The sequence below is a fragment of the Impatiens glandulifera genome, chromosome 6 (assembly GCF_907164915.1).
Source record: "Impatiens glandulifera chromosome 6, dImpGla2.1, whole genome shotgun sequence".
NCBI lineage: Eukaryota > Viridiplantae > Streptophyta > Magnoliopsida > Ericales > Balsaminaceae > Impatiens > Impatiens glandulifera.
The window spans coordinates 49,283,309-49,295,756 of record NC_061867.1 but is presented as its reverse complement, the minus strand read 5'-3'; the positions used below and the strand labels follow the sequence as shown (position 1 = coordinate 49,295,756).

Sequence of the window (12,448 nt, the reverse complement as noted above, 5' to 3'; positions counted from 1 at the left end):
AGATCACATGTCAAAAAATTATTTAATAAATATCCAATTAAATCAATAAATATTATAAGATCAAATAAATAAAATAAAAATAAAAATTACATAATTGAATAATTATAATTAAATAGAAAAAAAATAGATTCAAATAAATTAAAACTATATTATTTTATTAGAAAATATAAATATATCAAAGTTTATAACACATAAATAAATTTTATATTTTGAACACATTTATAATATTAATTGTCCAATCTTCTAATTGAACATTTGAAACTAACTTGCAAGAAAAATAATAATAATAAAATAACCATAAAATGATAGTCATATGAAATCCCATAGTTTAGCACGTGCCGCAGTGTGGGACTGTAAGCAGTGACTCAATAAATTAACATCGGTTTACATGTTGGCATCGTTTTAAATTAAAAAAAAAATTTATAATACTTTGACAGCTTTTGAAAATAATGGTGTAAAAACAATTAAATTTTGTCATAAATTAATAATCTAAACAATAATATAATTTTTATTTGAAACCGTTGTCAATTGATTTTAAGAAAATCAATAAAAATGTATATCCCGTCTTCTAACTTCTGCCTTCAGTCAAATAACTGTTACAGCCTGCCTTAGGGAAGACTGACCCTGAAAGAGCCGAGAAAATTTATGGAATTCCTAATGTTCATTATTTTGAAAATGAATAAAGATTTATCAAAAAGAATTATAAATTATAATCCTTTGATTCATGATTTGATCCATTGCAAATATACCTTTTACTTTATTGTTTTAAGGTGTTTTACCATTTCAAGTGGCCATCTCATTATTTTTCTTCCAATTCTTTAATGTATATTAAGTCTTCATTGCTTTTATGATCATTATTGTCATTTTTTTTAGAAGGGAAATTCATTTAACTAGCATTTAGCCCGTGCATTTGCACGAGTATAATATAAAAACCGTGAAAAAAAATTACGGATAACATTTTTTATTTTATTTTTAACCGTTTTAAGTTTATGGGTGAGTCAACCCACAATCCAACACAAGTATTCATTTACTCAACATCATTATATATTAGTTAGTTAAAAAGTTGAACTTATATTAATATTAAAACGTCCCGCGTTTATCAAATTTGGTGTTGAGTTTAAAATATAAAGTCTTTGTAGCCTAGTTGGTTAAAGAGTTGTATTTGTTTTGTTAGGTTGCAAGTTCGAAACATACCTCTAACATTTTTAATTTTATTTTTAACAGTTTTAAATTTAAAAACGGGTCAACCCACAATCCGACCCAAGTATCCAAATTAACCACAGCTCTCGACCCGGCAATCCGGAAAATATAAAAATTAAGCATCATTATATATATATAGATTAGTTAGTTAAAAAGTTGAACTTATATTAATATTAAAACGTCCCGCGTTTATCAAATTTGGTGTTGAATTTAAAATATAAAGTCTTTGTAGCTTAGTTGGTTAAAGAGTTGTACTTGTTTTGTTAGGTTGCAAGTTCGAAACATACCTCTAGCATTTTTAATTTTATTTTTAACCGTTTTAAATTTAAAAACGGGTCAACCCACAATCCGACCCAAGTATCCAAATTAACCACAGCTCTCGACCCGGCAATCCGGACACTTTAAAAATTAAGCATCATTATATATATATATATATTAGTTAGTTAAAAAGTTGAACTTATATTAATATTAAAACGTCCCGCGTTTATCAAATTTGGTGTTGAATTTAAAATATAAAGTCTTTGTAGCCTAGTTGGTTAAAGAGTTGTATTTGTTTTGTTAGGTTGCAAGTTCGAAACATACCTTTAGCATTTTTAATTTTATTTTTAACCGTTTTAAATTTAAAAACGGGTCAACCCACAATCCGACCCAAGTATCCAAATTAACCACAGCTCTCGACCCGGCAATCCAGACACTTTAAAAATTAAGCATCATTATATATATATATATAGATTAGTTAGTTAAAAAGTTGAACTTATATTAATATTAAAACGTCCCGCGTTTATCAAATTTGGTGTTGTGTTTAAAATATAAAGTCTTTGTAGCCTAGTTGGTTAAAGAGTTGTACTTGTTTTGTTAGGTTGCAAGTTCGAAACATACCTCTAGCATTTTTAATTTTATTTTTAACCGTTTTAAATTTAAAAACGGATCAACCCACAATCCGACCCAAGTATCCAAATTAACCACAGTTCTCGACCCGGCAATCCGGACACTTTAAAAATTAAGCATCATTATATATATATAGATTATAGAGGATGTAAACATTAATAACTTTTGTCTCACAAATAAACATGTCACAATCAATAATAACAAAATTAAAAAATTACAAAAATAATTAGATAATTTAGAATTTTAACAATAGTGAATATTGCTACTAAACATTTAAGTTTTGCAAGAGCATAATGATCTTTTGCAAAATCAGGTGTAAATTCTATGTAAATAATAAATATTCACAGTTTGTTTTTACTAATTTTAATAATTTTGGCAATAGTTCTTTTTATTTATTTATTTTGTAATATTCTAAATGAAAATTTATTAATTATTCTTATTTTCTTAAACTAGGTTTAAGAGTTAGCTTTTTTTAGTAAACAAATACAACAATTCACTGTTCTTAACCTCCCACTTTAATAGCATATTTTAAATTTTCTTTTAAGATGTTACTTTTATCTTTTTGTCACAACTACTATTAATACATAAATTTATAGAGATTGTATATTATACTTTTTACTTACATTATTCATTGTAATATATATATATATATATATATATATATATATATATATATATATATATATATATATATATATATTGCCATGTTTAAAATTAATATAACCTTCTTATTTTTACTTTTTTTTTAAAGTTAGGACACTATTTCAATTACGACCCTACTCCAATTTGAAGTCTTAAAATAAATTTATTTATTAGTGACTTTTTATCCCGTATTTGTAGGTATATATACTATTTAAAAGTATATATATAAATTTAATATTATAGGCATATAAAATATTTATATATTTTACTCTTTTTTAATATGAGTGTCTGACTATATATATCTACTATTTATTCATTTAAATAAACATGTTTTTTTGACTATTTATGTTTTACAATTCAGTCAAATAGTTCTATATCAAGGTTTTACCTTTAGTAATCAAGTAAATTAAATTCCTGTTTAACCCTTGTGTAATGTTTTAGACTAAATTCACTATACATATATATATATATATACGGTCCCGACTTTAAAAAACTATCATTTGTGAACAAGGCTATAACCCCAAAAAAACTAAATCAGAAAAGAGAAAGAAAAGCTCTGGAGATTTTATTCGCGATCGACATAGGCGGCACGATCGGCACGGACGACACAATCGGCACAGACGGCACGATTGGTACAACGCCACGATAGGCACAAAGGCACGGACGACACGATATTGTCCCGCACCGTAAGAAATCAAATCGACATCGGAATTACCATTAAACAAAGGAAGCGCTATCGACACAAGCGGCATGACACGATCGGCACAGGAGACACAGGCGGCACGGGACAATCGACACGGGCATCCCAATATTGTCTAGGGTTTCTTGTACATTTGTAAGCGCTGTTAGATTTTGCCCTCAATTGCGGTTTACTTTTGATCATCTTTTCGGGTTTCTGTAATTAATTTGTTCTATTACTGTCTCTGTCATTATGGGAAGAGGAAGAACAAAAATAATAATCAAAAGAAGTTAGGGATTTTGTGCTGAAAGGAATTAAGGAAGCAACAGTCAAAAAATTTGAAAGAATTTCTGAAGAAGTTATCAAAGAACAGCAGGATACCAACACAATTAAGCAATCTGCTCCAACTACTGCTGGGAAAATTCCTATTGAAAATAATGCAGGAAAACAAGGGAATAATGAATGAGCTTAGAAGATACGCTATAATGAAAGAACTAAACTGTTTGGGCTCAAGAATCAGATAACAAAGCTCCTTATGTATTCCAAAAGTGGAGAAAGCACTGCAGATTACAATTCAACTCAACACCCACTATCTTTAAGACTGGAATCTGTTAAAAAAGGAAGATTATGAAGAAATTGTTCAATGATCAGTTGCTACAATAAATGAACTAATGAAGACTCTCAAATCTAAGTCATATACTATCAGGAGCAACTCGACATGGAAAACTAATGAAGTTTGGAAGAACAAAAATGCAAAAAAGTCAGAAGATCATTCTTATAAAAGAAAAATCTACTTGGGCAATACACAGACAAAAGTGGAGGTAATGAATTCTCCATTTGAATTTAAATTTCCTACTGAAGTAGAGAAAAACTATATAAAGGAATGAGAAAATATAGTTGTGAGAAACTACATAAGGAAAAATAGAGTATCAATCCCAATTACTAAAGATGGACTATTGAAGCAATGGGAAGGAAAATGGCTGGAGAAGATTTCAGCAAATGTCCACGATTTATATTTCTTTAAATTTAAGAAGGGATCTAATCTAGAAGAAATTCTAGAAAATGGGCATACATATATAGTATGAAGTTAGAAAAATGGTCTGAAAACTTGAACCTATTGAGTAAGCCAAAAGAAACTGCACAAATATGGTTCAAGCTCTGAAATATATCTACACATATCTACAATTCTGAAGTCCTTAGTCATTTTGCAGGTTTATTGAGTAGATTATTATATATGGATCTAGGGAAGGAGCAAGTAAGAACTGCAACCAGACTACTCCGGAGGGACTTATGTCCTTATTACTAATAATCATATAAGTACTTACTTTATTAATTTATATCTAATAGCCCGGAGACCCACCAAATTTAATAAATATATTTATATAAATATATATATTCTAGATAAATATATTTAACTAAATATGTCTATAGATATATTTAGCTAAATATGTCCAAAATCTAACTAATATATTCTATAATATATTTATTATATTTAAACAATCTAAATCTAATTTATTAATTTTAAATAATTAATTTTAAATAAATAGATAAGAATTTATACTAATATATTATATAATATATTTATTCATAATTAATTTTTTTTATTAATTCCTAAATAAATAACCCACTGAATAATATATAATCTATCACTTCCAAATTAAAAAACATATAACTTATTCCTTCCTAATTAAATTTAGTTATCTACGTTAAACTATATATAATTTATTCAGTTTAACTAAAAAAATATATCCCTAACAATAATAGTTACTTTAAAAATTTGGATTTTTTTCTCACTAGTTATTAAATCTCTATAATTCTTAAAGATTTCCCTTATGCGTATTATGTGTATTATTTTGCTCATCGACGTTGAAAAGGAGATCTTTATATACGCATTTTCTTTCGAATATGACGACTATTATCAATATTATTACATTTTCTTCAAAACGTAATACCGAGTTACATTCAGTTCAAACTAATGAAATTGCTCGTTCTATTGTTGATGGTGAACGTGAGATTGGACAATGAACTAATATCATGCTTTGTTTCGTTGTGTGCTTAACGAATTATATTTTTTAATATATCATGGACTATTAAAAAAAAATTTTATATATATTAGTTTTTGTGAAAATATTTTTAGCCCGGGTAGACATAAAATCCTGGCTCCGCCCCTACATGGATCCAATTACTAAAGGAGGAGAGCACTTAAAATTTTCTAGAATTAGCATTGAGGTGCATCCTAGAAGCACACTACCGAAAAGTATGACAGTAGTAGACAGAAAAGGAAAACCTACTGTCATGGAAATCACTTATGAGTGGAGGCCAGACAGATACTCTTTCTGCAATACTTTCCAACATGCAAGCCCAAAATGTGATTTGGCTAAGGAAGAAGATCAGAAAATTCATAACGGTCAGAAAGTAAAGATGCAGGAAAACGATAAAAATGTGCATATTTTTAAAGAGCAAAATGTGGTTAAAGAACAGAAAACAGAAGATAAAGAAAATTATGTACAAGAAGTAAGCAATACGAAGAAGGAGGTAGATCCTCAACCTAATCATGTTGAAGAGATAATTGATGATTCTCAATCAAATCAAGTTGAAGTGGTTGCTGATGAAAACAGAGAGGAAGAAGAGAATGTCAATGTTGATATAGAGGAATCTAAAGTTGTTGAGGATTCTAAAGATGTGCATTGTTCTCTTTGGGTTTTTTAAAAAACCCATTCAAAATCAATTTTCCAATCAATCACTTCTCAACAATCACATCACTCATTTCATTAACCAAAATACTAAAATACCCTTTATTTTAAATTATTATTTTTTATTTTATTCATATATATCAATACCCTTTAAGTCTTTTTTACCAAAAATAATCACCACCTCTTCAAAATCATCACCAATCATTACTTTGTTCCCTCTCTATATTTTTTAAAAAACTCCAATCCGAACAAGGCCATAAAGCTGAAGGAATTAAAGACAATGATCTTGAAATTCAAGTTGAGAACAACAAGGTGAAGAGCTCAGAAATTCTGAAAAATAATTCTTTCTATCAAATAAGAAAGTTCATATAAAGAAAGAAATCAATATGAGAATATGCAATATTCATCAACCTCTTTAGTTCATCCCTCGTTCATTGCAAGAGGAAGGGGAAGGGGAAGGGGAAGAGGAAGACAATATGTTGAAACATCATGTTGGTATGGAAATAAAAATCGTGATTGGGATAATTAGGATTTGATACAGTTTGTAATCTTTGTTTGTAATATTTATTTCTTGTATGTTTAATTGCTACTAATCAGGTTTTTTAGGGTCATTTGATTGTCATCTTATAATCCTAGCTAAGACTTGTCTAGCTTTGATTCTTGACCCTCCCACTTTTGGGATTTTAATGAAATAGTTTTAACCGTTTTCCCCCCAAAAAATGTGAATTTTGACCGCTAAAAAATGATAAAAAATTAAGTTTTGGTAAACTTGGAACTCATTAAACTTAAATTTTCACCCAAAACCATTAAGCTAAACCATTTTATGATTATAAAATACTAAACATTTCTTTTTTATTTTATTTAATGGGCTGCCCTATAGAGTGGGTTGTCCTAGCCTGGGCTTACCCTAGAGTCGGCTCTGCCTATATATACCTAAGATAAATTAAATGTACCTACATATTAGATTAAATATATATATATATATATATATATATATATATATTATATTCAATAATTCATATAATTTGATATAACCCTATACATAATTATTAAAATTTACGATTATATTATAATAATTCATATTTTGATATATTTTAAATTAATATTAAAACAATTAATTGCATAAATACAATACAAAAAGATACTTATTATATATAATATTTCAAACATTTTTTTATTAAATAAAATATAAAAATAAGTTGCTATTTATGTAAGCTTTTTTTGTATATCGTAATTCTAAATTATTTTAAATTCACCATATATCAGGTCATAATAGACTAACTTATTATCAATATTCTAGCTATATTCAGCCATATATGAGGCATATGAGATTTGATTCAATTTAAATGGTCAACTATACTTCAAATATAAAATAGGTTGAAAATTGATAAGATTAGTCAAATTTACTAATATATAATTTAATTTTTTGTTCAATGAAAAATAAAGAAAATATTATTTTTTAAATATAGACACAATCTAGTTATAGATTCATTGAGAATATACTCCAAATATATTATTTTTTTAATTGTTGACCTACACTTGATCAAGTTATATATATATATATAATATAATATGGTCAAGTTTTTATTCAAAATAAATTTTTTAATCTCCCTTCTTCAAATGGAGAATCCATGCACATGGAGGCTGATAATTCTTGCCCAATTGTTCTTCATCATCCATGGAGGTTCTTTACCTAATTACACTCGGTAATTCATTAGTAAATTCTATCATTTTTTGAGTGCTTATTATGATAAATGTATAATGATTGAAACTTGGAGAATTTATTTTAGTAATTAATAACCTATTAATTAAATTGGGTTATTATTCTTATTTATGAAATTAAATATTTGCAGAGGAATTTTGCGGAATGACACTGAAGCTCTTGCTGTCTCACCCGTGAAGTTACTAGTATATCCTAATGAGGTTGCTATTGATGAACACAAATATTTTCTTTTATTGTTTTAAGCTTAACTTATGATCCTTAATTGAAATAATACATAATTAAATATAATTTTCAGGTGATAATGTCTAACGGTATAGTGAGCGTCACATTTTCAAACCCTCAAGGCGATGTTACAGCCATTAGATATGGTAGAATCGAAAATATACTAGATACTCTTAACAAAGGGGACAATAGAGGGTATTACTAATTAATTTTAATCTTATTATTAATAAATTAATACAATTTTATCCTACATTTTCTAAGTACAGATACATATAATTCTTAATTGTTAGATATTGGGATGTTGTTTGGAATGGTGACGGTGATGAGAAATCTATGTTTTATGATACTGAAGAATCAAATATTGACATTGAAGCAACACATTCAGTACCAATTGATAGGTTATTATTATTATTATTAATATTATTAATATTTATAGGCAGTTAATTACATTTGAATTGAACCATTTAATCAAATTAAATTTCAGGGCTGATGGTACACATTTTAAGGTCATTGTGCAAAATGAAAACCAAGTAGAGATTTCCTTTAGTAGGACATGGAAATTGAGCGGAGCTCCTTTAAACATCGATAAGAGATTTATTATGCATAGCGGAAGTTCTGGATTCTATGCCTACGGAATATTCGAGCGCAAAAACTATTTCCCCGCGTCAAGGATTGACCAGATTAGGATCGTATTTAAGCTTAGGGAAGACTTGTAAGTTGTGGCCTTAAATTTTATTTTATTTGAAATCAAATTGAGGGAACAATTTTGTTAAAATCGACATATATTTGTAACAAATTTCTAGGTTTGATTACATGGCCATTTCGGATGAAATACAAAAGGTAATGCCGAGTAATAAGGACAGAGCAAATGGTGAGACTCTTAACTACCCAGAAGCTGTTCGCTTGGAAAATGGAGAGGTAAGTGGAATGAATAATTTACTTTTAATATGTTTTAATATGTTGTTCTTAGTTGGATTTGTCTAAATATATATTATAACTTAATTATAGGTCGATGACAAGTATCAATACGCTTCCGACAATAAAGATAATAAAGTTCATGGATGGATAAGTAGAAAAGAAAATATAGGGTTTTGGATAATCACACCGAGTGACGAGTTTCGAACTGGAGGACCTCTAAAGCGAGACCTCACATCCCATTGTGGCCCTACATCTCTCTCTGTGAGTTTAATCGAGTCTTTGATTTCTCGTGTTATCTATCTAAAATACTTTTTGGAGCTAAATTTGAGTCTGAATAGAATATAATTATTAAATGTACAAGTACATGTTCAATCAAATTATATTTTAGGCTTAAATTAACATCGAAAAAGAAAAAAAAAAGGTTTTCCCATAACATTTACAAATCTTTTTTTGGTTCAAACTTAAAATTTTCAGAAAGTGTTTCCAAAGTTAAATAATATAATTATTGTCTAGTTATAATTTGATGTATTTTGCTTTTGTTAGATGTTTGTAAGCACTCATTATGCTGGATTGCCTCTAGCCATGTACTTTGAAAACAAAGAACCATGGAAAAAGGTTTTTGGTCCTGTTTTTATCTATCTTAACTCCAATAAGAAAACATGGCCAATGTGGGAGGATGCAAAGTTACAGGTATATATATTATTAATTCATTTTCATATTTTTACCATTTTATTGCCTTAACTTTTGAATTTTTAATTTTTTTTTCTTAGCTGTATAAAGAAACACTAAGTTGGCCATACAACTTTCCACTTTCGTCGGATTTCCCTCACTCGAATCAACGAGGAGTTTTAATTGGAAAATTAAATGTTCAAGACGGGTAGGTCAACTATAAAATTTAATTTATAGTTTATAAATAGATACATTATAAAGATGTGCTAACATTATTATATTTTTTTTTGAACATATTATTAGTTTAAAATTTCTACAAGGTGCCTATGCTTATGTGGGATTGGCTGCACCAGGGAAGGCTGGTTCATGGCAATATGAAAGCAAGGTTTTTTTATAAACTAATATTCTTATTTAATTTGAATTATTTGTTCATTTTATTTGATTTTTATTTACTTTTCTTGCAGTGGTATCAATTTTGGACAAAAGCAGATAATAAAGGGAATTTTGTTATTAAAGGTGTTAGACCTGGAAATTACAACTTATTTGCTTGGGTCCCTGGATTGATTGGGGATTACAAATATGATTATATTGTTACCATTTCACCAGGTAATATATGTTTGTCAATAATTTGATTTCAGAATAACTATTTATTTGCTTTTGTGGCGGTTTTGATTTAACTATGTTTGATTATAGGATTTACAACACGGTTGAACCACCTTTTGTTCAAGCCTCCAAGAGTCGGAGTGACTTTATGGGAGATTGGTTATCCAGATCGTAGTTCTCAAGAATTTTACATACCTAATTCTGATCCGTACTATTCTAACTACATCTTCAAAAGTTTCGAGAAGTGAGGCATCTATCCTTTTATTTTAATTCCATACTTTTACAAACCTTCGTTTAAAGATAATACTTGGATCTATAGACGATTCTGAATGATAAAAAGAAGATAAATTTATGTAGAAAAACTTTCTTTTGTCAAGAATGTTGATCTAGATGAGTTCATCTTTTTAAACATAATATAATTATACATGTATTTATGGGATTTTTTTGTTATTTTCCATCTAAACTCATCTTCAACTCCAATTTCAAATGTTAGAAAACATGATTATTTATAAGAAAATCGGCTTGTTTGTTTTATATGCAGATTTAGACAATACGGGCTATGGTACCGATATAGTCAGATATATCCTCGTCGAGATCTTGTCTATATTGTCGGATCGAGTGACCACACGAAACATTGGTTATTTGCTCAAGTTACAAGGTGCTATATTGTATATCTAGCTTTTATTTCACAACTAAATTTATGAGTTATAATTAACCACGAAGTAATTTTTTGTTCTTTTACAAAGAAATTCGCAGAAAAATGTGTTTGAAGGAACCACGTGGCAAATTGTGTTTCGACTAGAACACATTGAGAAGGACGGGATGTACACTCTTCAATTGGCAATAGCTGGAGCATCTGTGGCTGAGTTGCAGGTGCGAGTGAATAGATATGAAAAGCTACCACTTTTCACAACCGGTTTAATTGGAACAGAAAATGTGATTGCAAGACATAGTGATCATGGACTATATAGGCTCTATAGTGTTTCCTTTTGGGGAAGTCAATTATACACGGGAAAAAATGTCATTTATCTAACACAAACTAGAGGAAGAACTCCATTCAATGGGCTCATGTATGATTATATTCGTCTCGAAGCCCCTTCCAGGCGATGAAGAACGCCATAATTGTAGAGATTATTGAAATTTATAAATTATTTTGTTTAACTTAATTAGCTTCATCTAAATTGTCATATAATTTACTCATAGATTAACCCTAAATCATAACTTAAGATATATTTACTTCTTTTTATATTTACTTCTTATTCTATTTTCATCTTGCTAACATGAAACTAATGAAAGTAATGTGCAAGTGGTCGATATTGAAAAAAAGTTACAATTTAATCGTTGAAGTTTAATCAGTTCGATTAAACGACGCATACATATATATATATATATATATATATATATATATATATATATACATATATATATATATATATATATACATATATATATATATATATATATATATATATACATATATATATATATACATGTATATATATAAATCAATAACAAGTAGTATCTATTGTAATATTGTAATGTATATGAACACATAACAATATTATGAATAAGGTCCTAACACATTTTATGAACAAAAATATAATACTAATGTCATTAATAAGTTACACTAGCCTAATTTATGAAAAATGTATAGATAAGGTTATACTTTTATATGAATAATATAATGAATTATAAGATCTACTCAATTAAAAAAAAAATGTTCCCTAAAACATAACTTCATTATACTAAGAATTTTTTTTTATTAAACATTACATTAAGAATCAATTATAACAATTTTGAGATTAAATTTTTATTATACTAATACTATATAACAATTTATGTACCGTTCATTATTTTACTTTAAAAGTGTGAACTAATAATTATAATAAATTAATTATCAAGTTCTATTTTCGCTCTTAGTATTATTTAAACTCTACTTTTTAAATTTTGGGTGTTTATGCGGTTTGAATGACGCTTATTTAACTAACTAAATAGTTTAAAATCAATTTAATAAAATAAAATTATAATAAATTCGATTTGTCCAAAGTTTGATATTAAATTTGGTTTGAAAAGTCACGTCTTTATATGAAAGTCTTAACCAATCCCTTCGAATTCCACAAAATTCCTTCCTCCTCAACTTCTGAAACCCTAAACCCTCACATATTTAAACTAAACAAATCCAAACCAAAATAAACAAAACAGGACAAACCA

General features: G+C 27.8%; 1 protein-coding gene across 1 annotated transcript; it reads left to right on the top strand.

Moving 5' to 3' along the window:
* Window positions 1–7,739: 7,739 nt before the first annotated feature.
* Window positions 7,740–11,347, top strand: LOC124943755 (probable rhamnogalacturonate lyase B). Its single transcript, XM_047484227.1, has 14 exons — window positions 7,740–7,786; window positions 7,956–8,025; window positions 8,121–8,242; window positions 8,338–8,382; window positions 8,532–8,759; window positions 8,851–8,965; window positions 9,056–9,226; window positions 9,509–9,655; window positions 9,736–9,845; window positions 9,932–10,019; window positions 10,099–10,240; window positions 10,328–10,481; window positions 10,779–10,895; window positions 10,984–11,347. Exons 1-14 carry the CDS (start codon window positions 7,740–7,742, stop codon window positions 11,345–11,347), a joined length of 1,920 nt encoding a protein of 639 aa, XP_047340183.1.
* The last annotated feature ends 1,101 nt before the right edge of the window (window positions 11,348–12,448 follow it).

What these genes read in the sequence shown, in the direction of transcription:
- LOC124943755 (XM_047484227.1), top strand. Translation starts at nt 7,740, where the DNA reads ATGGAGGCTGATAATTCTTGCCCAATTGTTCTTCATCATCCATGGAG. An exon ending in TATTGTTACCATTTCACCAG is followed by an intron (nt 10,241 to 10,327) that starts GTAATATATGTT and finishes GTTTGATTATAG; the next exon opens with GATTTACAACACGGTTGAAC. An exon ending in TTATTTGCTCAAGTTACAAG is followed by an intron (nt 10,896 to 10,983) that starts GTGCTATATTGT and finishes TCTTTTACAAAG; the next exon opens with AAATTCGCAGAAAAATGTGT.